Source organism: Penicillium longicatenatum (assembly GCF_028827895.1).
Source record: "Penicillium longicatenatum strain IBT 33135 chromosome Unknown contig_1_segment0_segment0, whole genome shotgun sequence".
Lineage (NCBI taxonomy): Eukaryota > Fungi > Ascomycota > Eurotiomycetes > Eurotiales > Aspergillaceae > Penicillium > Penicillium longicatenatum.
This window is the reverse complement of record NW_026643119.1, coordinates 1,950,383-1,976,246: the sequence shown is the minus strand read 5'-3', so window position 1 is coordinate 1,976,246 and position 25,864 is coordinate 1,950,383. Positions and strand designations below refer to the sequence as shown.

The following is a 25,864-nucleotide window of genomic DNA, read 5'->3' as shown; positions in this document are numbered from 1 at the left end:
AGTGAGAGAAAGGTGTCAATCGCTGGTTTATATGTTGCAGTGCTTGAGCGGAGACAGCGGAGTTAAGACGTTAACCCCTTCATATAATCTCATTCCACCCTGAAAAGTCGTCAAAATTTGCCTAATAATGTCCAAGAATTTAGAGCTTGTCATACTGCTAGGAAGCAACAGCTTAGCTCCCTCACCACCTGCCAATCTGTCATTTGCGCGCTTGTTTTCTCAAACTTTGCACCATATAGCTACCTTTATTCCGTACCGATATTCCCATACATGCCCTGTAAAAAAAACCCGCAAAGCTCGATTGAAGTGAATGAGGTCAAGAAACCTTTCCCTAATAAAACCCAAATAAAAAAATCTTTAGGGGTCTCCGCAGATTAATGTTGTTCTTATGGTTACGTACGTAGTGTGTACCTACGAACAGCGCACTGTAGAAATCTCCGTAACTCACCTTTCATCGCAGAGGATGAGAAAATTATGACCGATATGGGATACATGAATAGCTAACTTGATGAGAAGAAGTGCCGACCGAATCACCATGCGATGTGCCAACCGCAGATTGATTATCTTCAGCGTCCATAGCGTCTACAGCAAGATGAACTGGATATGTGAATGCCTCTATATAAAGGTAACTGTATGAAATGGGTAATTATTAGATCCTACAAGAATGAGACTGCCAAACTTGAAGGAATTCTAAAGAATTTCTATGGTCGGGCAAGTACGAAGTAAGAGATGTGGAATTAATCTAGGCATATGGTGTCAGGGTCATAGTGGCAATTTGTTTCCAAAAAACCATCTTTCAAGGTGCTGTGGTTTAATGGCAGAATGCCGCATTGTGGTTTCTGTGGTGTCTTCCCCACAATTCCCAACCTGCGTCGATCCCGGTTCGATTCCGGGCAGCGCCATTTTTTTTACCTTTCTTTTTTATGCCCTTTCTTTCCTCCCGCATGTTTTTTTTTATTATTATTATTTTATTTGTTTGCAAAGATGAATTTCTAATTAATCACAGAATAAGTTATAATCGTGCTAGTGAGTATGACGAGCGTGATAAAGGCCCTGATTCTTCCTAGAAGGACTCTATCGGGCAAAATCAGGAATGATCAGCGGTATCCTTTAAATAAGCCAGTTTTTATATGCGCTGATTTCAATCTCACTGATACTACTCAGCCCATTATATGTATGGTGTAGTGTGTGTAGGTGAAATTGTATTTGGTGTGAAGTGGGTGCATAGATAGGTGGTGTAGATGTGTATCAAGGGCGTGAGATGAATTAATGCTTTATGATATAGAAATACCGCCCCACTTTCACCAAATAGGTGCTGTGGTTTAATGGCAGAATGCCGCATTGTGGTTTCTGTGGTGTCTTTCCCACAACTCCCGATCTGCGTCGATCCCGGTTCGATTCCGGGCAGCGCCATTTGTTTTTACTCTCTAATTCAATCTTCCTTTTTTTGCTCTTCTTCGCATTATGAGATGGAAATCTATTCTTGAATGACATAAGGCCAATTAACAGTTTCAGACATTCATAACGATACAAGAGCCTGAAGACCTTAAGATCTTTCCGGCAACAAGGATTAAGAAGATGCCAGACATGCAATCTATCAAGACACATTGTGGGAAATGGAAATGCAGTTTCATCTTATATACAATAGAACCACTTGTACCCGAAGCTCATCAAAAAAGGTTCCCTGCCTTCGCTGCTTCTTGTTGAATCAGCTTTTCATGTCCAGAGCTGCGCACAGTGACCTTCGCTGGAAAGGGCTGTTTATCAAGCGAGAAGTGATTGAGTTTCCGGGTGTTGACAGGTCCAACCTAGAGCTTATTAGTCGTTATTTCCAGAAGATTGAGACAAGGTCTTACTGGTGTCAAGTCAAAACAAAAAACGATCCTCGCCATCGCAACGTACAAGGCTTGCTGCGCGACTCTGTAACCAACACAAACACGCCTTCCACCTCCAAAAGCCCACAGCCCATGGGTAATGTTCCCCTCATTTCCATCCAGCCAGCGCGACGGGTCGAACCGATCAGGCTCATCGCACTGTTGACTCAACGCAATTCCGTTTATCACGAAGCATGTCCCTTTCGGAAAATAATAACCCTCGTACTCGAGATCTTCAGTCAATTGATGCTGCGGTGTAATCGGCGTGGTAGGCCGCCAGCGCAGAACCTCTTTCACCATGGCTGCAAGGTAGGGCAGTTGCTCTAGATCAGCCATACCGGGTAAACGCAGTGTCCCGTCCTCTCCCACGCACACTGCGTCCATCTCTTTGCGAGCTCGCGACAGTATCTCCGGGTTGCTGATCATAGCCATGAGGAAAGTGTTGAGCGTCATACGTGTGTTGTCACTTCCAGCAGCAATGACAGAGGTAGCCAAGTACATGGCTTCCTCTTCCGACCCCTTATACCGCATCTCTGGGTGAAGGAGCGTGTCTCTAACGAACCCGGGCTTGGCTGTGCCCTTTTCAACGGCATTCCGGATTGGATCCCACCAGTCCTTGAACACTCGGTGGTGGAAGTCACCCATTTTTGCCCATGCAGGCCGCCACCACTGCAGGGCAGTAGGGACCCAGTGGTTGAACTGCGGGAAATAATCGACAAAATTGCGGAGCAGACTCCAGGTAAATTCCATGGTGACCTGCTGGTAGTCATCTAGCTCGGCTTGTGTCTTGTCCAGATTCTCTCCCATGACAAGGCGGTACAACACAGCAATGGAATACCGATAATGATGCGCGTACCATCTTTTGGGATCATCCAGGTAGGCCGAAAGCAGTTGGAGGGATTCGATCTCTTGCCAGTTCCCGTAGATGCGCAGCACGGAGCCGCTGAGGAGATGGTGCATTACCCTGCGTCCTTCCGTCCAGGATGCGGTCGGACGAATCACAGTTCGCATTCCGTGACTGACCAAGTCGCCAGCGATGGGCATCTCGGGACGTTCATTAGTGATTTTTCCATGTTTGTTGATGAGGTCGGTAACGACTTGGGGCTCGTTCAGTACTACCCAAGTTTGGGAGCCCATGCGAAGGGTGGTCATGGCTCCATATTTACTGAGAGATGCGAGCTGTATGTGACAAGTCAGCATTTGCCTATAGGATGACGGGCGTTCCAATCTGGGGCTTACAAAGGGGGCCCATAATCCTGCGTCGCGTGCCTTAGTGAATTGGAACATGTTTCCAAAAACTGGGAGTCCCGGGGGCCCAGGGGGCAATTTGCGCCCGCGGCTTAGTAGTCGCCATAGAAAAGTGTTGGGGATAAGATATCTGCATAGAAGCCAGAGCGTCGCTAAAGCTCCGATTGCCAACACTTGCTTAATGCTCATAAGTTCCATGGCCCGTAGGTTGTTTGTACTTGGAAATTGTGCAATTTTCCAAGTTGATGGCGAGACCAAATTGTTTCCAGCTGGATAATCGAATCCATTTGTACTGAGCACATGATGCTTTGTCTAGCTTGCTATCAAGCTGTTCAGCTTCGATGTAATACCTCTGCTATCATATGCTGTCACCGTTATAGATTGGGGGCCAAGTCTAATCCCGATCTAGTTGGGTCGTATGATTGTTTTGCAAAATTACCGCCTGGAATACCCTGAAACACGAACAAAGAAAAGCCCCTCACTAGCATGAAAAGGTGCCTAGCTCATCGGAAATTATTGAATTTGTCAACGGACAACAGGATATAGCAGGGGGGCCAAAATTCCCCTACTGTGTCAGTCAGCACCCCTCATCTGTCACGCACTTGTCTCTTTGTTTTCCCTCCCAGCCTTGCAGACAAGACGGCTATAAAGACTGAATCCTTTGAATGAGCTTGTTTTGTTGTTGTTCTTCGCGCATCCGTTCATCCTCACCCAAATCACCAGCCCCCACTTCCAAAATGGCGGACATTGAGTTTATTGCCCTCACAACCAAGCCCTCGGTGCAGCTAAGCTACAGCTTCCAACCCTCTCCACAAGCCACCAGCCCCGTGCTGGTCGTCTTCCTCAACGGCCTAGGGCTTCCCCAAGCTTTCTGGCACCCCGTGATTGCTCAGCTGAAGACCATCCGCGAAGGTCGGAGCATTCCCAGCTTCTTGACCTATGATCGTTTCGGTCAAGGTCAAACCGCCGACCGCGACCCCCAGGATGCTGATGCCGAGGATCCCACCCACGGGCACGACTGCCTAGTCGCCGTGAAGGATGTGCGTCAATTGATCACTCAGATCGCAACTGAGAAACTAGGAGTATCCGACGTCGACTCCGTCTCCGTGGTTTTGGTCGGCAACTCTATCGGCTGCGCACTGGCCCGTCTTTACGCCCAAGAATACCCAGGCACTGTGTCAGCCTTATTGCTTCTCGACAGCGTTCTGGCCAACTCCGACTTCGTTTCAGTGTTCCCCGACCCGGATGCCGCAGATTTCGACCCTGCCAGTATTCATCCTATTCCTGCAGAGGCTATCCGCGCGGTTCGGGCTGGTGCCCGTCGCATCTTCCATCCTGACGTTGGCAACAAGGAAGGACTTAGTCGCCGCAACTTGCGCGAGTTGCTGCCTGCTAGTGATGGACCTTTGCTTAAAGGCCCTGATGGACACGGTCCTTATGTAACCGTGGTGGGCCATGATTTTGATACCTTTGCTGAGGAGTCGTCCAAGATGGGTCCTCCTAAGCCAGTGACCAACCGCTTTGTTAACCCCTACTGGCAGCACTACAATGAAGGACTGGCCAAGATCACAGAGTCGGATTATAGCAAAGGACCCATCATTGCGCCCAATGCGGGCCACTTTGTGCAGAAGGACAACCCGGAATTCGTGGCACAGGAGCTTAATGAGTTGCTCGAGAAGGTTCTATAAGATTATGCGTAATGACAAGATTATTGAATCAAGAATGTGATGAATCTAAATGAATAAAGTTGTGCACTAAATTGAAATGATTTTGATCTTATCAGGTTGCCGCGTAGATGTATATCGATGTGTTAAAATTAGCTGGTGCAACGTCTCATATCCCACGGCACAGACCAGAGTCAGAATCCCGCCTCCAACTTTTGGCTTAGCCACTGGCACTTGAAAGGGATTAATCAGCTGCTTCCAAGGGGTTTCACCCCAGTTGATTATATTACTTAGCACATCATGCCATGACGAACCTTTGCTGACTGCGGGGGCGACGCCCAGGTGCGGCAGGTGCGGAAACTTGAAGTGACACAAAACTGTAATTTTGCACTTGTAATTTTCAAACCAGAAATATGGTATATACGATCGCCTTTCTTTTATGCAAATCGAGAAAAGCTCCGAGATCAACCTTGGCATTGTTATAGAACATGGGGGCGGTATGCTTGGAATTAACCTACAATCTTTACTGTCTGACCCAATGTAAAAAAAGAGAGTTCGTATACAAATTTAGTTCAACCTGCTGGACACCAAGTTGACTCAGCCTAATCATTTGGTGGCTTGAAATTGAGGGGCTATTTTCCTTGAGAGGCTAGAATCCATCGGTCTGGATTCATATAGGCTTTACGCTAACCTTGCGCTAAACCATCCTTTTCCTTAGCTAATGAAGTACAGCAATCAGCGCCCCACTCTAGCGGAGATTACTCTCACTTGAAGGATCCTTCTATGCGCTTTACTCCCATTCTACCTTGGGGGCGGAATTGGCACTGTGGTTTCGAAGGAGCGATAGGCCCTTGGACTTGCACGTGTCGATTGGCTTGTATGGTATTTTGGTTTAGCCCCCACAGCGCATAAGTGGCGTTTCTGCAGGGAAGCATAAGCCTCCTGGCCCGCATTAGGTTAGATAGGCAATTGGACTATATTCGGCATGAGGGGTAGTTGAATGCAGGGCTGGTGGGATCAGCGAAGAATCCTCAATCTCTTGATTGAATTTTCGTTTGGCAATTCCTGTTCTGCTTTTTCTTTTTGTTATTCTTCATTTCTTATTGTATCACATCGTGTTCGTTTGACTCGCTGGTATTGACCCAGCCGTCGCTACCATGACATCCACAACAACACATATTCCACCAGATGTGAGCATCGGCTACAGATTGGAGGTTGGTACGACAGTCACTTTTGTCTGCGCCGTTATTGTTGTCAGCCTACGCATGGTGGCGCGTAGTATATACGCAAAGATGAGCTGGGACGACTATCTGATGCTTCTCGCTCTGGTAAAGCCTCCAAACCAGTTCTATCTTCCAATTTACACTGACATCTATGTTCACTTGAAAGGTCCTTGCCCTCGTTGCAACAGTCTTTGACTATATCTCCGTTAATTACGGACTCGGTAGACACCTGATTTATATCCATAAAAACGATGCGGTCTCCGCCTTGTACTACGATCTGTTGTCCCAGGTCTTCTGCATTAACGCCCTCAGCTTTGCAAAGATCTCAATCTGTCTGTCCTACCTGCGAATTCTGAAGGGTACCCGTCACTATGTACTGCGCGTGGCTTGCTATCTCACCGCATTTCTGGTATTTGCTGTCAACACCGTGGTGATTATCTCGCTTTATGGGCAATGCAATCCACCCCACAAGTCCTGGAACCCATTCCTTCCAGGTAAATGCTGGGCGTACCGAACGGAAATTGGACTGGTGTTACTACAAGGAGGTAACATTTCTTCATGCATTTTCGGCTCGCAGTAACTGACATATCATTCACAGCCTGGTCCGCCGTCACCGACTATTTCCTCTCCATTCTTCCTTTCTTCCTCTTCAAAGACCTCCAAGTCAGCCGGAGCAACAAAATAGTCTTATGTGGTTTGATGGGCCTCGGCGTCATGTAAGTCTTATTATCCAACCCTTCTCACCTTCTCTATAGCTATGCTCACCATAAGGTATTATACAGCACCGGAGTCTTCGCTACCATCCGTACCATCGAATCCGGCCTGGGCCTCAAGAACGGAACTAGCGATGTTTCCTACACTACAGTTATGGGCTTGATGTGGGCAGGGATGGAGCGCAACATTGCTATGATGATCGCCAGCGTACCAGCACTGCGCCCGCTGGCGGGGCCTGTAGCCAATTTGACCTCGCAGACGATGTCTTACTTGGGCGTTCGCTCATCAAAGACCCAACAGACCTATGAAATGAACAATTCGGGCAATTCATATGAGAATAAGTCTCAGGGGAGCTCGCATCCAGGCAAGAAGTCGTTTTCCACTGCGGCAGTGGATAGGTCGACGAGTTTGGAGAGGATTTTACCAGAGATGGCACCTCGGGATATTGTCTAAAGGCCTATTACAAAGATTTGTGTATAAGTTTACTTGTGTTATTTGATACCTGATGAATTGCTTTCCATTTTGTGACATTTATATACGTTGAAATCGACTTAAGCGTAGCTCAATTCTCCTCGAGGAGTCGAAATTGTCTTACAACCTCTTGTGTCACGATTTTCTAATGCTTTCAGTACCAAATTTTGATCCCATCATTCAATTATTAGGTAGACCATGCCAGCTCATACACTTTAGCCCGCTTGAAGCAATTGAACAGCCTCACTCGATCATCTGATCTTTCATTCACAAATTCCCAGTCTCAACTCCGGTGCCTCATTTACCCCGCTGTTATCTGCTTGGGGCTGGTCATCATAGTAAGCCCTAAATTTCAGCTGACGTCGCAGTCAAGGCTGATAGTGACCTGTAGCTGACATTGTGTTTACGTGGGTATCTAGCTAGCGTCCCCGCACACTAATTTTAAAATGCACTTGGCGGCCACTTTGGGACGTAATCCCGGTCTCCAAACCATACGAGGTGGCTTATCGGTTAACTCCGCCAAAACCTTGTAAGCCGCCCGCCAAGTCCGGAGGATTGGTAGAATTGGTGGTATATTCCCTGGATTCCCACCAAGGTACTGTTGTATACTAGGGCTACCCCAGGTGCATGGATCATTATGAGGCGGTCATTGGCGGGACGATCCGGCCCCCACTAGGCCCATAGATTGTTATCAGAACATGAATAGCCATGAAATATAATCTTATCATTGAACTCTAAAATGTGCATGATGGGGGCGAAATCTCGTAAGTATACAGAGTATTGTTCATACCGTTACGTGTGGATAAAGCCACCCGAAGGGCTGAAAATCTAGCGTAGGCTCATAGTCAAAAACTAGGAGCCTTGTGAGCTGCATTGCTTTAGACCGTATATATCTGGGCCATTGGTCGTGCTGTGATAGAGTTCGATAATCACATCATCTACAATGGTATTCGAAAACCCCAAGATCGAGATTCCTCCTAACTGCGGCCGGCGGCTGATGCCCACCGTGCTGGATGAAGTTGCGGAAACTGACCCCCAGCGCGTGTTCGTTTCTGTACCCAAGAGCGCAAGCCTTGCGGAGGGATTTGAAGACATCACGTTCAGCACATTTGCGAAAGCTGTGAACAAGTGCGCGTGGTGGATTCGCGAGCAGTTGGGAGAGAAGTCGATGCCGAAGACCATGCTCTACATGGGCCCATTGGATGTTCGGTATCTCATCATTATCTTAGCAGCTGCCAAAGCAGGCCATATGGTAGGTACGCTCTATTCTCGATGTGTTACTATCATGCTCACATCTCGATGTAGGCATTCTTCAGCTCCCACCGCAACAGTCTAGAAGCTCACCTCTCTCTACTTGACAATTGTGGATGCGACACTGTCCTTATCCCCAGCCGCTCCCCCGCAATCCTCAATCCTATCCTGGCCGCTCGGCCAATGCAGCAAATCTCCACACCCGAAGTCGATTTCTTTTTCGAGGATTTAGACCAGGTCAAGCCGATGCCGTTCAATCTCACATGGGAGGAGGCCAAGACTAAACCTTTCTGCGTTCTGCACACTTCCGGATCCACTGGCATTCCTAAGCCTGTCTTCGTCACATACGGCACCTTTGCCAGCAATGATGCGCACCAACTCATCCCGTTCCTGGGAGGAAAACCTACACTGATAAACTACTTATCCGGCCAGCGCCTTTTCCTAGCTCTACCCGTCTTCCACGCCGCATGCCTGACCTTCACACTTGTTTTCAACATTTTTGGCGGGGTGACCTGTGTGCTTCCACCTCCGGGTCCACTCACTGCAGATCTGGCCAACGAAGTCTTCCTACATGGCAACCTCGATGGTGCCGTGATGGCTCCCTCCCTCATTGTTGACTGCTACAATCATAACACTTATTGTGTGAACATGGTCCAAAACCTCAAATTTCTCGCCTACGTCGGTGGTGCTCTACCTGAGCCTGTCGGCAACGCACTCACTACCCGCATCAAGCTGCTCACAATGATGGGCTCCTGCGAGACCGCACTGCACCCACTCGAGCTAAATGAAAGCCCCGATGACTGGCAATACTTGACCATCAGTCCCTGGCTCGGCCACAGCTTCCGTGAAGATCGTGATGGGCTCTCGGACTTAGTCTTTATTCGTGACTCTGATCCAAAATATGAGCCATTCCAGGGCGTCTTCCGCACTTTCCCGGATCGGACTGAGTTCGCCATGGGCGATCTTTTCGAACAGCATCCTACCCGGCCAGAAGCTTGGGTCTTCCGCGCCCGCACAGATGATATCATCGCCTTTACCACTGCAGAGAAACTGAATCCAATCACTATGGAGAGTGTGATCGCCACCAATCCCAAGGTCAAGGGCGCAGTCGTGGGCGGACAGGGCCAGTTCCAAGCTTCGGTATTGATTGAGCCTTACATCCATCCTGCCAACAAAGAGGAGGAGGAGAATTTTATCAGGGATATTTGGCCCAGTATCCTGCAGGCAAACCGCGATTGTCCAGCTCATGGACGCATCATGCGCGGGTTTGTCATGTTGACTAAGCCCGAGAAACCGATGCCAGTGGCTGGAAAGGGTACTGTGCAGCGACACCAAGTGTTGAAGCTGTATGCAGAAGAGTTCCAGGAACTATATGAGCGGATGAGACCGCATGTGAAGAAGGAGGTAGCTACGGAGAAAGAGCCACAGCCGCAAGTCAACGGGGCCAGTGATGATCTGGATCGCAGAGTCCAAGAGGCCTTGGACCGCGTAATGCCGGGCGCAGTCGAGAAAGCCGTGCAGGCTGTGTTGGCTAAGATGCTGGCTGGATTTTCTGCACCGCAGCAACAGGTAGTTGCGCCTGTGGAGCGCGCGCCAGAAACTGCCCCGCCCGCTGTGAATGGACACGCGCCAGCACAGCCGAATGGAGCGGCAGAGTCCGCTCCATCTGGTCCTCCGGACCTGAAGAAGTTGATCTATGACCAACTGGCAGAGAATCTGGATGTCCAAGAGGCTAAGGACGATTCCGACCTGTTTGATTTTGGACTGGACTCTTTGCAAGTAACCGAACTGGCCAACGCCTTGAATGCATACATCATCAAGTGGTGTCCCGGAAAGGAGTTGTTGGAGCCGAAAGCTGTATATGACAATCCTTCTGTCGAGAGGATCCTGGGTCTCATGGAGAACGGTGTGAAGGCTTAAGTTGATGAGATCTGTATTGGAAGACCAATGTTCATACCCACTTTTATTTAGTACGCTTTTAGGCCTGGTCCGTGACTCGGGAAACAGGTTATGATTGACTTTTGGCTGTACTATATTCTTCAGGTTAAATGACGAATACACATTGACAGACCTAATTGCTCTGTCTATTGTGTTTCTGCTGTTATAATGTGCAAGTAACTTGACGGGGGTCCTTGTTCACCACGAATTCTTGACCACACATCCCAAAACGGGCTGTGAGAGAAACTTTATTTGCTAGATAGATGACTCGAGCTGTTATGATAGCTGGGACCGTTTTTCACCCGTGATACAGTTTAATTATATCGTCTGAATATTGATACAATGCGGGGAAAAAAAGAAGCATCCAAAAAATAGATGCTCACGTCCAGATTTGAACTGAAGACCTCGGCATTACTAGTGCCGCGCTCTACCAACTGAGCTACGCGAGCTGCTATAACACACGATCCAAACTATGGCTATGAGATCTTGAAAATTAAATGAAGCATGAAAAGCAAAATATTTGCAAAAGATGAAAGATGTCTATTTATCTTCTATCTTCCCATCCGACTCTTAAACATAGCCCGAGAGCGAGGCCCTCAACATTTCATCAGCTATAATGACCAATAACTCTATATATACGTTGGCCATTTGTCTAATACCAATCCTCAAACTCTGAGCCAATACTCCCCTGCCAATCCCCCCACCACACAGGCCCCCATCCACCACAACAACCTCGCAAACCACATACGGCAATTCTTGGGCTCATCCAGCCGTACTGATTTAACCATGGTTCCCAAAGCCATCGCAGTACCCCCAACCGCGCCAACCCTGTATGATGGTCCCTCCAATCCTAGTGTCCATCCAGTTGCTGCCAACAACCCCACCTCCACAGCTGCTAACCTACTCAAGACGACTTTCGTCCGCCCACGGCATAACACTGCCATACTCAGAATGCCCGCCTTGAGATCGTCTTCCAGATCCTGGTGAGCATACACCGTATCATAGATCATCGTATGCACCACGTATGACACATAAAGGCATCCGAGACCAATTTGCGTGGGAAGATCCGTGTTAGAGAAACTGACTCCCAATGAGCCGTATCCGATGGCCTGCGCCAATGCAAGTGAAATTCCAAGTACCAGTTGTGGGAAGTGTGTGATACGCTTGCAGAAGGGGTAGATACCCATTGTGGCAGTGAGAAGAGCTGCTGGAGCAACCACAGTTTCGGGTGACGGAAGAGTAAACAATGTGACGATCCATAGCCCAAATACAGGGAGTGCAAACATATGAGCTTGAAGGGAGGTCACTGCTCCACGCGCAACTGGCCGCGATTTGCAACGTGCAACAAGACGGTCATATGGCGCATCTATGGCATCGTTGTATGCACAGGCAGCGCCGCGGAGAAGCGTATTGCCCACAATGTGCGTGATTGTGATGGTTAGGAGAGTAAGCGGAGATATGCGCGAAATCGATGATGGGGTCAACTTTGGAGATGCGGCTGCCAAAAAGAGTCCGATTAATGTCGGCACGAGTGAGGCGTATACTCCTGCGGGCTGGTGAAGCCGCATGAGCTCGGCATATGGGACTAGGGAAGGGGGTAAAGAGGCGAGGAGGCCGCCTTTCTTCGCTGGAGTAGGTACTGCGGGGAGAGAAGAAGCCGCTGCATTGAGCTTCAAGGTGGTCTTGTCGGCTGTGATGACATGCTGGAGACGAGTGATAGTTGAAGCCATCATGGAAGGATCAGAAGACTCGAAGTATTGGTCAATCGTGTTGTGCGCAATACGGAAAATTGCGAATCCAATGCGTCAAAGGTCATATCGAGTGGGGATTTATACCACCTCTCTATTAAGTCGACAGTGCTATAGTAATGATCCTACGTCGCAGAGCAAGACTACAAGGCTGACTCAGCTAGGTCATGCATGCTTTTACATCGATACATTATGATCTTACAGCTATCCACAATGGTATAGACCACGTACCAGGGCGTTCTGACAGATACGAGACGCAGTGGAGTGGATATAACGGAGTTGCCACCGGATACGGGTTGATGAATGAACAATTGGGGCTGATGGAAGGGCACGGGCTACTGACATCACCCGTCAGCCCATATAACTTGCCCGTGCCATATTGCTTCACTTGGCCACAACCAAGAAAGAATACTCAGCTACTTTTACCATCATGTCCGAGTCTAAGCCTCAGACATTATTGTCAGCCCGTGGAAGTCTGAATCTGACTCAGGTCCTCGGCCGCATACCGCCGCAATTGCTCAACCCAACAGAGCGCCGCGATGAGATTGATTTGTCGATGGCAGAAAATCGGCTCATCCGGGAAGAAATCCTGCAGCTGGCGAGATCGGCAATCGAGAATAGTCTCCGCTCCAAGGTATGTCATCCTTCAGCGCAGACGCACCCCACAGCTGACCTTGGCAGCATTTGGATTGGCCTAAGGGCTTTTTTGGTGACGCAGAACTACTCAACATACTATCCACTGTCTTTCAGAATAGCTTTGGCCCCTATGCACCCGTGCAATCTGACCATATCGCGGTGACCGCCGGCGCTGCGGCTGGTCTCGACGCTATTCTTTATAACATTTGTAATCCAGGTGATGGAGTGCTGGTTCCTTGTCCATATTGGAGTAAGTGGCTGATCCAGCCCCCTCCCTTTCTTCACTAATAATCATAGGTGGATACGATGCTCTTTTTACACTCCATTCGGAGGTTCGCCCAATTGGGGTAGTCGTTCCTCTACTCGAAGACTCCTTTGAACAAGCATTCATTACAGCGCTAGAGAAGTCATATGGGGCCGCTCTTTGTCCGATCAAGGCGCTGGTGTTGTCAAACCCACACAATCCCCTTGGTCGAGCATACCCTCGGCCCATTCTGGAGAAATGCATCAAGTTCTGCCAAGAACGCAATCTCCACCTGATTTCCGATGAAGTGTTTGCACTCAGTAGCTTTGTCAGTCCCGATATCCAGAATCCGGACCCATTTGTCTCCTGTTTGAGCATTGATCCGGCTCAGCTTGGATGCGATCCAGAGCGTGTCCATGTTGTCTGGAGCATGAGCAAAGATTTAGCCGCCAGTGGCGTTCGACTGGTATGTCTTAAATTATTTTTACTTATTCTTACCATGGGAAGGGGATCGCCAAGAAACAGGTCCTGATCTACTTTTAGGGCTGCGTGGTGACACGTAATCGATCCCTGCGCAACGTGGTCGGACTCGTGGCATCTGTGCATGTCTCGGCGCTGTCCACAGTTTTTGCGAAGGAGGTCCTTGCTTCAGCGCAGCTACCCGCGCTGTTGTCGCTTAGTGCGAACCGACTGGGGGCGAGCTACATTACCTTGACGACCGCATTCAGGGCAGCCGGGATTGAGTACTTCCCCTGTAACACAACGGTATTTCTATTAGCTCGGCTAGCCCCGCACGCAACTAGCTGGGACGAGGAGATGATGGCTTTTCGGGCTTACATGCAGGCGGGGGTTTCGCTGGTACCGGGTAAGGCCTATCATATGCCGGAAGGGCAGAAGGGCTGGATGCGGGTTACATTTGCCGTGACTGCGGATGAATTGGTGGAGGGAATCAGCAGGATTGAGCAGGTATATCGGAGTTTGGTGGCTTGAGGCTGTGGGGTCCATAGCGATTAGACGGATCAACGTCGCATTTTTAGTGAATATAGTTTTTCTAAGGTCCCTGCAGATATTATCGGAAGGATTCTTGTGCATGCAACCTTGTGAAGGAAATGATAAGCGTCATTAATTACCGTGGGCCCACCAGGGCGGATCGGGTGTTTTGAAAATTACCAGTGGTAAACATGTGCACGTACGATAATCTATGTCCGGTATTTGACCCCAACACGGACTTTTCATGTGCAGAGACTCCACTATGTGTATATTATTCAAGGCTCCACTCTAGCCATGCTCTTGGAGCCAAGAATGCGCACGGGTGCTCGTCAGTTTGGCAGAGTCATGGCAGCATGTCTTGGTGACGAAACTGAGGGGCCAGAATATGATATTGTATCTTTAGAATCCAATGTTTACTAACTCGGAATAGCTTCTTGGGGCGGTATTTGCTTCGCGAGCTGGCATGATGAAGGAAATTAACCTTTATCATCGGGGGCCTCGAAGGCTCAGTGGTACCTGAATCATAGAAGGACGACCTGTTGCAAAAATGGAGATCACTGAAAAAGAGCATTCACTCTCCAATATTCTACCGTTGGCAGATCTTGAGAAAGCATGGTTCAGCCATTCTGCGTCCTCTAGTACCACCTATGTCCCAGACGAGATAAACACCCCTTCACCGACTACGAAGTTATATTTGGACTCTCCCTTTATTGAAAGAGTACCCTCCAGAGAGTTCATATTTTGGACCATCTACCGGCAAATTTTCTCCGTTGTCTTCCTCGCAAACTTAGCGACGTTGATCTGCATTCTGGTTTTTGATAGAAGTATCGTCCGCGTGGCCGATGCTGCAGCGGCAAATTTCCTAGCTTGTGGTCTTGCTCGCCAGCCTTTGGTGGTGAATGGCTTCTTCATTACTCTGTGTACAATTCCCAAGTCTCTGCCTATTTGGGTCCGACGCACTGCTGCCAACATCTATCAATATGGTGGCGTACACAGTGGATGCGGAATTGCCTCCCTATTATGGTATCTAGCATTGGTTGTACTGATGACCCGCGAGTTCTGCCTTTCGCCAACTCACACTCTAACATTTACCATCTCATTCATTCTCTCCCATACCATCCTCGTGTTCCTCCTCGCTATTATTGGGGTCTCCTACCCAGCGTATCGCGTTCGTTACCACAACACCTTCGAACTCACCCATCGGTACTGCACTTGGGTGGTCGTGGCTCTCTTCCTCGCTCTCCTCGTTGTCTTCGCGAAAACAGCCTCCTCTCAGTCCCAAGCACAATACCTTCTCCACTTTCCCGCATTTTGGTGTGTCTGCATCTCCGCTCTAGCTATTATTCAACCCTGGACCCGTCTGCGCAGAATAAAAGTCCGCGCTGAGGTCCTCTCCTCTCACGCCCTGCGTCTGTATCTCCCAGGGTCCACCCGTTTCGGAAAAGTCATCTCGCTGTCGCGACACCCCCTACGCGACTGGCACAGCTTCGCTACATTCCCAGACCCAGCATCTACACAGAATATCGACTCCACATTTTCCCTTATTGTTTCACGCGCCGGTGACTGGACATCTTCCCTTATTGCCGACCCTCCTACAATATTATATACCCGTGGGCAGAAGACCTATGGTTTCACCCGTGTGATGCGCCTTTTCCACCGCATTGTCCTCGTTGCAACAGGAAGCGGTATTGGGCCCTGTCTGGCATTTTTGGAAGAAAAGCACAAGAGACCTGCTATGCGCCTGCTGTGGCAAGCTCGAGCCCCCTCACGAACGTATGGGCCGGAGGTGCTGGACCTCGTTCATCGGCTTGATCCTGGTCCGACGGTTGTAGATACGGATAAATGTGGGCGGCGGATTGATTTGGTTCCCATGATTGCGGACATATATCATGAGTCACAAGCAGAAATGGTATGCGTTATCAGTAATCAGCGGTTGACAGAAGAAATATTGTATCGATTGAAAAGCCGGGGCATAGCGGCGATGGGGCCTTTATTTGATTCATGATCTTGGATATCTAGATAATGAGTGGGCTTCCTGGTCAGATATTCGATTCATGTATTATGTTTAGATGATATATGACATTTATCTCAATGATACCTAGATATACTCTATAATTGACAATGCGATGTTAAGTTCTCTCTGTCGTCTCGTTTGTGCATCCACGGTCTTTGCAGCCGAGTCTGCAGAAAAGTCATTCGGCGATAGGTTTGCAGCAACACAGGTGAGTCGTCTTTTCCCAAGTCAAGCCCTAGCCCTTAATAAGGTTTGGCATTGATTATGACTCAGTCAACGATTAGGGAAATATAATCGATGAACATATTCTCTAGGAAGAAGTGAACTACATGTCACTGACTTTAATGGGAGAATTATCGGCTATAAGTGACCATTCTAATTAGAGAATTCGCCTGACCATGTTCTTTCCCTACTCACTTTTGTGAAAAGCATGGAATCTAGCTATGAAGCTAAGGTGTTGAGTATAAAGTGGATTATGGCTCCCTGTGAAGAACAACACGAGAAGGTATAGAGCATACAGTATTGAAATGCTCAAGCTCCCAGCACTTCCTGTCGACAAATTAATTGCAGAGACTCGAGAACGATAATTATTGTGCCGCAGACGAAAAGAGATCGTGTTCACGTCAGATTGAACGAAAACGGATACTTGCTCGCCTCCACTGCACCAAGGCACCGATTATGTGTATCGAGAAACCAGAACATGTGTTGAAACCGCCTTTGTTTAATTTAATATACAGCCATACAGATCAGGTATATTGGTAAGCAGAGTCTGCTCGGGAATTTGTCACATTTGTAGCTGAGAGCCTAAATTGTTCTTGCTGTAGAGATTTTGTTTATTTTGGAACACCGCTGTGGACACTTATACGAGACTCCCTTGAGTGCGCATAAAAATGTTGGAAGGTCTGCTGCGGGACGCAAACTCTTCGTCAACAAGATACTCGATTTCAGCGCCCTGTGGGACAAACCCCATCTGCTCGTACACATAACGCCCCATAGCCGATGCCTCGGTGATGGATTCTAAATCTCCACGTCGCTGAGCCTCATCTAACCCCCACTGCACTAGTGCTCTCGCAATGCCTTTCCGCTGGTGTGCTGGATCAACTGCGCACATGTCAAGGATCATGACGGCCGGCGGGTCTGCCGTGGATTTCTCTTTGATAACCTCGGCGCGCTGTCTATGCAGAGAAGCAACCGTCTGAGAAAGATAACGCTGCTCGGGTTCGTTTCCAGGGTAGATCTCTTCGAGATTCATATCATCACAGAGCTCCTCCTCTCTCACCGCCGGATTGCCGTACCCCGCAACACTAGACGCCTGCACCCAAATGGCGAAGCCAGCAATAATGCGTTTGTCTTGCTGGTGTGGACAAGGAAGTGTGGCTTTGAGAAAAACCGTGTTCGGTCTGCCACTCTTGTCTCTGGTGGTGTTGCGCCAGCGGGCTACCATACGGGCAGCTCCGAGGCTTCGTCCTGCGGGTGTTTCCCACCCTGGAGTCATAGCTATCCAGACGCCGTCTTGGGCTTGGCGGCCGAATGCCTCGCAAACACAATCAAAAGCCTGGATCACATCTTCAGATTGATTGATGGGCTCGATGCGCAATCCGATGTCGCTCGTTTTGTTCTTGAAGGACATGTTTGTGGCGTGATAGATGTGGACAGGCGAGTGTGTCACTTATGTGTATGTACAAAGGAAGTCTTGAAATGCTCGACAGATGAACACTTGTCCTGTATGTTGAATCGAATGCCAATGCGCTAACAAGAGCGGGTATGTATGCTTGGCGCTCTTGCTACGTCACGTCGGGCCAACTCCGATGCATCATTATTCCACGACGTTGGTCAAATAACAATTGAATAAAACATGGACGGTGGTAGGAATTGACTAAAAAGAGCGAGAAATAGAGAAAAAGAGAGAGGAGTCTGTCCTCGCGGGACGATCGGGTCTCAGGCCTGGATCTACAGGTAAGTATGGGATTGTTTGAGATCGAGAGCGCCAAATTGAAAGCTTTGCAGCTCACTTTGGGCTGATGAGATGGATATACTTATCGTGAGTGGTGTACATCGATAGTGCATGATCAGGGTCTGAGTAAAAAAGAGTGATTCCAAGAATCGAAAAAATTATGGCGCTGCCCGGAATCGAACCGGGATCGACGCAGATCGGGAGTTGTGGGAAAGACACCACAGAAACCACAATGCGGCATTCTGCCATTAAACCACAGCACCTATATGCTCAAATGCGGCAGATTTTGCTATTATGTTCCAGTGGTGCTTTTTACCAACATTGAAAAAATTCCAAAACTAAAAAAAATAATCAAAATGCTTCTTCCGCTATATGTACTCCATATGGGCAGCAAAAAAAAGGAAGATCTAAAAAGAAATGGCGCTGCCCGGAATCGAACCGGGATCGACGCAGGTTGGGAATTATGTGTCTAAGACGCCATAGAAACCACAATGCGGCATTCTGCCATTAAACCACAGCACCGGAATTCTGACGGCTGTGCAAATTTTGGCTTTCTCAAGCAGCAGCGCATCCGGGTACAGTTGAATTATATCCACTTCTGTTAGAGACATGAAATTTAGAAAATGGCTGAGTGCAATAAACTTTTACCGTTTGATCACTAAGGCAATATCATCCATATTAATGGATCGTAGATTAGGAAGGACAAAAAAAAGAAATCTCTCCCTCGGGGAATCGAACCCCGGTCTCCCGCGCTTATCGGTGTTAATGACAAGCGGAAATCATGACCACTAGACCAAGGAAGATGAGATAGTCGAGTTTCCGCTCGACCACTTGGTACTGGTTGATGTCTGACTTCAGTATTTTGACATCATAACCCAAATCAGAATATTGATTACATGTATGAATTCATTTTTTTTTCCACGATTCCCACTCCACCTACTTTTCTATCCCTCCCTCATCAAATATATACATCTATCTCGAAACATACCAATCACTACACTCAAACCTCGGTTGGTCATGGTCAACCCTGTGGGAGTCTACCACAAGTGAGCGTAATTTCCGCACAATAAGATTCTTGTATTATGTGGATCTTGTATGATGTTGCTAAGCTCAACGATTCTCACTTCTGACAAAACTTTTCTATAGTGGACATACTTACCTGCTCGTTGAACTTAGATATTTCTAAGGTCATGTAATTCCAAACCTTCTGGGTACCCTGCTACCATATGCTTTCAAGATTTGAAGTACTCCCACTTGACTAATACTCTTCCTGGATTAATAACTCGGGTATAGTTTGAAAGTCATATTTTTTTTATTCGGCTCTCATCCTTTCTTTGTTATAACCTTCGTTTTTGGAAAAGATTGATTAGCATCATCACACCGCATGTATTAGGCAGGTACTTTTGCAGAAAGGTTGCGGTGAGAAAACCTTAGAAACTTCAGGTATCAGCTGATTATTTCAATTGTTCCCCCACATGAATCGCTCCTTAACTCATTTTGAGTCCCTGTACATAGATCATCGCGAACAGGTGGTCTGTTCGCGCCGGGTCCATGACTTCACTCTCTTATCTAGGCCACATGCAGCCGCATTATGTAGGAAGTTACCAATAGAGTTGATTGTACGACATAGATGAAGTAATGAATGGGGGGTGGCACAACTGAGCACAGCACAGCCCAGCACACAAAGGCTACTGACATAATCCTGATAAAATATACATTTAGATGACGTCGAAATACGAATAATTGAGAATGAACTTTATGAACATAAATAGTTTGGAATAGATCCCCCATCGCAACGCTTAAAGTTCTATTCCATGAAATCTTTGGTTTCGAGTCAGCAATATGTGGGAATTCTACAACGATAAAGTTATATTTCTTACCGGAGGAACTGGATTTGTAGGCACTACAATCCTTTACAGACTCTTTACTCAGGCGGCCCCCCGTCGTGTTTTCGTGCTTACCCGAGGTGGTCACAAGTATGTTTGATTTGACAAGATTCGTACGCTTCAACTAATGTCTGGACAGGAATGCCGATGAAATGTGGCGGAAGCTGCTATCTGAATCGGTTTCCCAATATTTCATTCAAAATCCTCGCATCAGAATTGTTAGCGGCAATTTGAAAGCAGCCAATTTGGGCTTGTCTGACGAAGACTGGGAATGTCTTAAGGAGTCAGTGAATATTGTTATCCACACTGCTTCTGCAATTAGCTTAGGGGGAGCACATCTAGGGAAGATTTCGCAGCTAGTGGTCTCCCCAACAATGTTCTTGGCAGATATTGCCCTGCAAATGCCATATCTTCAACACTTTGTATTCGTCTCAACAGCCTATGCAAACACTCACCTTTGGACTCTGTCCAAAAAAGACGAAGTGACAATTGAAGAATCTTTTTACAGTCTCGATACTGGGAACTTGGTCTCTGAGCCCCGAAGTGACTCATGGGAGCACATCAGCCAAGGAGCGACCGATGAATGGGCCGAAGTACAGCGTAAAGGCACTAGCAAAGTTTGGGAGACCTTTGACTTTCCTTGGTCATATTCGTACGCCAAAAATCTGACAGAGAGACTTCTCCTGCAGCGATTTGGGGAGAATGGCGCCGTGCAGAAACTTCTGATCGTCAAGCCCTCCATTATATCTCCTGCTAAAAGCTACCCGTATCAAGGATATGCGAGGGCTTCTTCCACACCTGCAGCGGGATTTCAGGCGGCCGTCAACATTTCATTTGGACGTCATTTTCGCTTCTCATCAAAAGCCTCTAGCCCTTATGAATCGACTTTGGACGAAGTTCCAGTTGATGTTGTTGTCGACCGACTCCTTGTGCACTTAGCCTACGGGACACATGGAATAGTTCACGCAGTCAGTGGCAAGAGAGATCGCCTATCGGTTTTCAACGATATTATGCCATCCATTGGCAAAGAACGTCGCATTCCGTGGAGGATCAAGCCCGAGTGCTCATCTTTGGACTGGCATTCAAAAGACGTACACCCTGTAAACAGGATTTTCAAACTAGTTGGAACTTCGTTTGATTTCAAAGAGGGGAAAACGGAGAAACTAAATGCTGCTCTTAGTGTCCAAGAAAGATCAGGTTTGATACTCTTCACAGACGGATATGTCCCTGCTATAGAGCAAAGAAGGGGGATAGTACGTGAGATGGGACTCGTGATTGGTCGGAAACAGCATATTCCATCCTTTCTTGTCAAGCTACTCTTTCCTTCAAGTACCACAAGACCAGAGATCCCGCTGCCACGGGAACATCGAGAGGAGGATTGAATAAGAGTTTCGACGGTAGGAATGGCAATGTGCTGTTTCATGGGAATTATATGTTTACTTCAGAACGCAGCATAGTATGGCTTTTATTATTATTATAGTTATTCTTTCGGCTTCCTCCAGGCTTGATTAAGCTGGAATCATTGAATTCTCTATTCTGAAGTGACTGATACAATATGCTGCACGTAATTTAGTTTTAATCGCAAGGGTATTTCGGGGCAATCCGCCGAAGAGCCATCTGACAAATTCCAATAATTGTGACAAACTAAAATACCTGGCCAAGAAGCAGCTATTCTTCAGGGTTGTATGTGTGAAAATTTTTCTCTTTTCTTTTTCGCTCCAAATTTCCCAGAGGCAAGCAAAGACACATGAGGCTTGTCGTGTATATTTTGGGCCTAGTGGATACTTAGTGGGGTCCATCAAGCGATTTCAGCAGCCATGCTGATTGAGTCACCCCCATCATTTAGTTTTGCTTGCTATCAGAAAACTACCCACTAAGATGAAGATCTTGATGCTCCACGGTAAGTCTTCCCACAATCCCGAGCGCCGAAGACAATACTGACCCACGCTAGGATCCCGACAATCGGGCGAACTTTTCAAAGCCAAAATCCAGGCCATAGAAAAGTTGACCAAGCAAGCCCTGAACTCTGACGTTGAATTTGTCTATCCGACAGCTCCATTCGCACTAGAGCCGTTAGGCGACGTCTCCGAACTACGCGATCGACATGGCACATGGCGTTGGTTCCAGTCTGAATCCTTTGAAAGTGTTAATCATGGACTAGAGAAGAGTCTAGACCTCATTGCATCAGTCCTGGAGACATCCGGGCCATTTGATGGAATCATTGGGTTCAGCCAGGGAGCTGCATTGGCCGCCATGGTCGCTGCCATTCTGGAAAATGATCGGAGTGCGGAATTCGGTCGCTTGGAGGCCGAGGGCGGGATGCCGTACCCCGCTAGCCTTACCAATGGTGGGCATCCGCCGCTGAAGTTTGTAGTGGCTATTTCTGGCTATAAGGCTTCACATCCGGCTTACCGGGCATTTTATGAACCGCCTATTTTGACGCCAAGCTTGCATTTTATTGGGGGTATGGACACTGTGGTTGATGAGGCTACATCGATGCGCTTGGTGGATTGTTGCCAGGGTGATGTGAAAGCGAGCGTTATTCGGCATCCTGGTGCACATGTTATCCCCGGCGGCAAACGGCAGCTTGTTGGGATTATTCAATTCATCAGATCTTGCATTGAAGTGTGAAGAATGAAGCAATTTGAAAAATGAATGTTTTGTTATAGAACGTATAATATCTGGAAATTCCGCAGGTTTAGAAGCCATCTAATCCATACCCAAGACCGTAGATATCCTAAGAGCAATGGTCCGCATTACCTAAAGGGTTTCCCCACCACGTAGGAAATGGATGTGATGCTCCACTCGCACCCAGAACGGCAAATGACAGAATAAAAATAACAATCTGGGATCCTCCATCCATCGCGGCTCCGATAAGGTAGTTGTATTTGTTGTAGATACTTGGTAGCCGGCGTCTGAGATAGAACTGAGAGAACACACCGACTGCAATAGAAGACCAGATCCACGAGGTGTTGCCGTAGTAATGCAGTCCAGCATACAACGCAATCATGGGGGTATTAATGGGCCAACTGCGCAGACGAGGCCAAACTTTGTTCAAAGCCCAGTGGATGACCGGCAGAACCAGTCTGATGACAATTCCCATTGGCACGATCCAGTAATCCCCACTTAGACTGTAGATTTTTCTTTGCCATGGCCCACGTGATGGCTTATGAATTCATGCTTTGTAGGGTCGAGCCGCTCCAGATATTGTTACCCCTGGGATCGAGAAGAATTTCTCTTTGGCTATTGACAATTGTACTCATCACGGCGTAATTCAGACCTGCTCTGAGAAGAGTCCCATTGATTTGCGTGCCGAACATCACTCTGTGGGGCACTTTGATGTATTGGCCTACCTTGAGCCAGTTTGATAGATTGACTGCGAGCAGGAGAACCTGATGCGACCAGCTGGCGAAATATAGATTGGCTAAGGGTCGGCCTGGGTGAACGGCACCGGCAACCACCTTGGATAACTGATTGGTTCTAATGCCGGTTCCGTAGAGTCCATAGAGTATACAGGAGAATGGGGCAATAAATGCGCCCACGAGGAGTGCAATAATGTATCCCCAGACGGGTAGAGTGGTTTCACCTTTAGCAGTGACGATGATTCCAGCGATGAACGCTAGGCCGAAGAACACAATATACCACCACATTGGTACTTCTTTGTACCTCAGCATAGCTTGATAATGTGGATCAGGTTGCTTTCTGGACCGCGCCTGCTTCCATGCAAGAAGCATGTCCCTACTGTAGAATATTAACACATGCGATATCAGTGCTCCGATAGCAAGATTTTGTGTGAAATACCCCCAGACAGTGCTGGAAGTCAAGTGCGGCAATCCTATCTTTTCCAGCTTGGCTTCATCGATGATTCCTTGACTATTCAAAATAGATGTGGTCGAGAACGTGCTTCCGTTGCTCGAAAAAAGCGACGTCGACATGAATGGAAAATTTTTAGCACTCCAAACGTTGCTATAGTAAAGCCCAAGCATAGTGGGGTACCAGATCATGTAGCCAACCCACGTGTTGACTTGTTGTTTGAACGGGAGCGACAAATGTGTGCTCTGAATATACTGCTAATCAAACGAGAAGTTCAAGAGTCCCATTCCCTCGTTCGAAGAGGCACCTCCGAAGATAATTGAAAAAATCGTGCGGGTTCTTGTTGGAGCTTTCATCGATGCGAGACAAAAAACCGAAAGACCTCCAACCCAAGGCACAATGTAGGCGGGGAAAAATTCCCAAGCTGCAGCTAAACCAAGGGCCCAACCAAACTTCTTGAGCCGTACCTGATTGACTTTTTGATCGAAATGAAGGCTCTGGAAGAGCACGACTTGCGGTAGAGTTGACCAATATACCATCTCAGCAGGATAGACAATCAGTGACCTCAAGGCATCAGCCAAAACAAGCCCACACAGCGATATAGAAAAGGTCCCCAAAACGGCAGTTGTGGCGGAAATGCCTCGGTCATAAAATAATCTCTCGTTGGCGTAAACCTCAACTCCAGAAAGACCATTGTTGCCAGACGAGGCAATGAGGGATGCGACAACATGCTCCTTGATGCCAAATGATCGACCAGAATTGAGAAACTTGAGTGTCATTCGTAGCCAGCTTGTCTTAAACCTATCGGGACTCGGTGTAAAGAATTCCCATGCTTCTCCAAATACAAAAACAAGCACTGTATTAGACATTAGAAAAGAAGCCAAAGTGTACGCCTTGGGGCATACATTGCAAAAAGACCGCTGAAACTGAGACTTGGACTGGTTTGAAAGTATAAAGCATAGTGATCACACTCGACAAGGCTATAAAGATGGTGCCCAAAACGATGGAGCGGAAAGTAAGTGAGGGGTCCCCATCATTTCTGGTCGATACAAGGAACTTGGAAACGTCAAGGCCTGGTTGTGTCAGTGACTGGTTGGTATGAGATGGGGCTGGTTGCAGCTACCATTTCGAATGACCGGATGGCCTTTGACATACTCCTCATGAACGTCTCCTTGGAACGCAACTGCATCTTTAACGTGTTCTTCTTGAGCGGAATCCTCAACCCTTTTTTCTTTGAAGTTTATATCGTTTTCCGTCAATTTGCTTTCCTTGTGCTCCACCTCAATTACCTTGCTAGCTGACGCGTCAATTTCACTCATCGTTACCTAGAGGAAAGAGGAACGTAAATAGCTGAGAATCGTTCAAGAGAAGCAATTGGTAAAGACAAAATCCAGAGAAGAGATAGATAAAAGGGTTTTGAGTAAATGAATTCTACCAATTCAATCAAATCTTCGAAAACCTGGTACCAATCACATCCTATCCTGAGACGCGGCGCTAATAGGCTCTATTCTGGTTAATTTAATAGACAATCTGTAATGCAAATGGAGTGTTGAATTTGCTTCTACTTATTTACCAAATGAAACAGATTATGAAGGGTCAATGGACGTCTAAGTCCAACAAAGGAGGGGGATAAAGTAGTACATTGTTGACTTACACTGACTGTTCAAAATCCATCATTGACAAATAACAATTGTGCAATATTGGCCTGTCATGCCGAAGAAGAGCCAAGTCTTGAACTAGACAGTCACTCTTCTTCCCGCAGCATTCAAGGTGGGACTACACGCTGGTAAATTGATCATCCGCCTTTTGTGAGGCGCCCTGCAGGTTTGGGTAGCATCGGAATTTTTAAATGTCTTATCATCCGAGGCTATCTTTGAGCCGCTTCAGGTTGTACACGCTAATGGTAATACGCATTTAATGTTGGTTTCTGGTGGTTGGTTTTGTACCTGGGAATTATCATCACATTATTCAAGTCAAGTTTGAGATACTCTAGGGAATTAAGTGCCGAGATGTACACATATATTTCAACGTTACGGGTCATCTTATCCCAAAGACATTAGCTTTGAAATGAAGCTATCGTTGTTCGATGTGCTAATTACCATCCACGTGCTAAATTCATGAGCGTTGCTCTGGATACCGTGGCAGTCGGCAAATAAAAAAAAGGTGCTCCGGATTCAGGGATCGGGAATGTCTCAA

General features: G+C 47.5%; 11 protein-coding genes across 11 annotated transcripts; 7 read left to right on the top strand and 4 right to left on the bottom strand.

Moving 5' to 3' along the window:
- Nucleotides 1–1,670: 1,670 nt before the first annotated feature.
- On the bottom strand, nt 1,671–3,161 carry N7484_001508 (cytochrome P450; the record flags this gene model as incomplete). The annotated part of the gene is made up of 3 exons (XM_057111928.1): nt 1,671–1,808; nt 1,857–3,053; nt 3,114–3,161. The coding sequence occupies 3 exons, from the start codon at nt 3,159–3,161 to the stop codon at nt 1,671–1,673; spliced, it is 1,383 nt and encodes a 460-aa protein (XP_056976665.1).
- A 698-nt stretch (nt 3,162–3,859) lies between these two features.
- Nucleotides 3,860–4,810, top strand: N7484_001507 (alpha/beta fold hydrolase; the record flags this gene model as incomplete). The annotated part of the gene is made up of 1 exon (XM_057111927.1): nt 3,860–4,810. One exon carries the CDS (start codon nt 3,860–3,862, stop codon nt 4,808–4,810), a length of 951 nt encoding a protein of 316 aa, XP_056976664.1.
- A 1,133-nt stretch (nt 4,811–5,943) lies between these two features.
- N7484_001506 (uncharacterized protein) lies at nt 5,944–7,176 on the top strand (the record flags this gene model as incomplete). The annotated part of the gene is made up of 4 exons (XM_057111926.1): nt 5,944–6,114; nt 6,176–6,554; nt 6,608–6,725; nt 6,792–7,176. The coding sequence occupies 4 exons, from the start codon at nt 5,944–5,946 to the stop codon at nt 7,174–7,176; spliced, it is 1,053 nt and encodes a 350-aa protein (XP_056976663.1).
- A 961-nt stretch (nt 7,177–8,137) lies between these two features.
- N7484_001505 (thioester reductase domain-containing protein) lies at nt 8,138–10,365 on the top strand (the record flags this gene model as incomplete). Its single annotated transcript, XM_057111925.1, has 2 exons — nt 8,138–8,446; nt 8,500–10,365. 2 exons carry the CDS (start codon nt 8,138–8,140, stop codon nt 10,363–10,365), a joined length of 2,175 nt encoding a protein of 724 aa, XP_056976662.1.
- A 683-nt stretch (nt 10,366–11,048) lies between these two features.
- N7484_001504 (4-hydroxybenzoate octaprenyltransferase) lies at nt 11,049–12,113 on the bottom strand (the record flags this gene model as incomplete). The annotated part of the gene is made up of 1 exon (XM_057111924.1): nt 11,049–12,113. The coding sequence occupies one exon, from the start codon at nt 12,111–12,113 to the stop codon at nt 11,049–11,051; it is 1,065 nt and encodes a 354-aa protein (XP_056976661.1).
- A 448-nt stretch (nt 12,114–12,561) lies between these two features.
- Nucleotides 12,562–14,001, top strand: N7484_001503 (pyridoxal phosphate-dependent aminotransferase; the record flags this gene model as incomplete). Its single annotated transcript, XM_057111923.1, has 4 exons — nt 12,562–12,765; nt 12,813–13,017; nt 13,065–13,477; nt 13,555–14,001. The coding sequence occupies 4 exons, from the start codon at nt 12,562–12,564 to the stop codon at nt 13,999–14,001; spliced, it is 1,269 nt and encodes a 422-aa protein (XP_056976660.1).
- A 547-nt stretch (nt 14,002–14,548) lies between these two features.
- Nucleotides 14,549–16,006, top strand: N7484_001502 (uncharacterized protein; the record flags this gene model as incomplete). The annotated part of the gene is made up of 1 exon (XM_057111922.1): nt 14,549–16,006. The coding sequence occupies one exon, from the start codon at nt 14,549–14,551 to the stop codon at nt 16,004–16,006; it is 1,458 nt and encodes a 485-aa protein (XP_056976659.1).
- An 868-nt stretch (nt 16,007–16,874) lies between these two features.
- On the bottom strand, nt 16,875–17,645 carry N7484_001501 (GNAT family N-acetyltransferase; the record flags this gene model as incomplete). The annotated part of the gene is made up of 1 exon (XM_057111921.1): nt 16,875–17,645. One exon carries the CDS (start codon nt 17,643–17,645, stop codon nt 16,875–16,877), a length of 771 nt encoding a protein of 256 aa, XP_056976658.1.
- Nucleotides 17,646–19,811: 2,166 nt separating this feature from the next.
- Nucleotides 19,812–21,237, top strand: N7484_001500 (uncharacterized protein; the record flags this gene model as incomplete). The annotated part of the gene is made up of 2 exons (XM_057111920.1): nt 19,812–19,945; nt 19,995–21,237. The coding sequence occupies 2 exons, from the start codon at nt 19,812–19,814 to the stop codon at nt 21,235–21,237; spliced, it is 1,377 nt and encodes a 458-aa protein (XP_056976657.1).
- A 496-nt stretch (nt 21,238–21,733) lies between these two features.
- N7484_001499 (alpha/beta hydrolase) lies at nt 21,734–22,486 on the top strand (the record flags this gene model as incomplete). The annotated part of the gene is made up of 2 exons (XM_057111919.1): nt 21,734–21,755; nt 21,807–22,486. The coding sequence occupies 2 exons, from the start codon at nt 21,734–21,736 to the stop codon at nt 22,484–22,486; spliced, it is 702 nt and encodes a 233-aa protein (XP_056976656.1).
- A 536-nt stretch (nt 22,487–23,022) lies between these two features.
- Nucleotides 23,023–24,987, bottom strand: N7484_001498 (OPT family oligopeptide transporter; the record flags this gene model as incomplete). The annotated part of the gene is made up of 4 exons (XM_057111918.1): nt 23,023–23,911; nt 23,936–24,524; nt 24,574–24,741; nt 24,792–24,987. The coding sequence occupies 4 exons, from the start codon at nt 24,985–24,987 to the stop codon at nt 23,023–23,025; spliced, it is 1,842 nt and encodes a 613-aa protein (XP_056976655.1).
- Nucleotides 24,988–25,864: the final 877 nt, after the last annotated feature.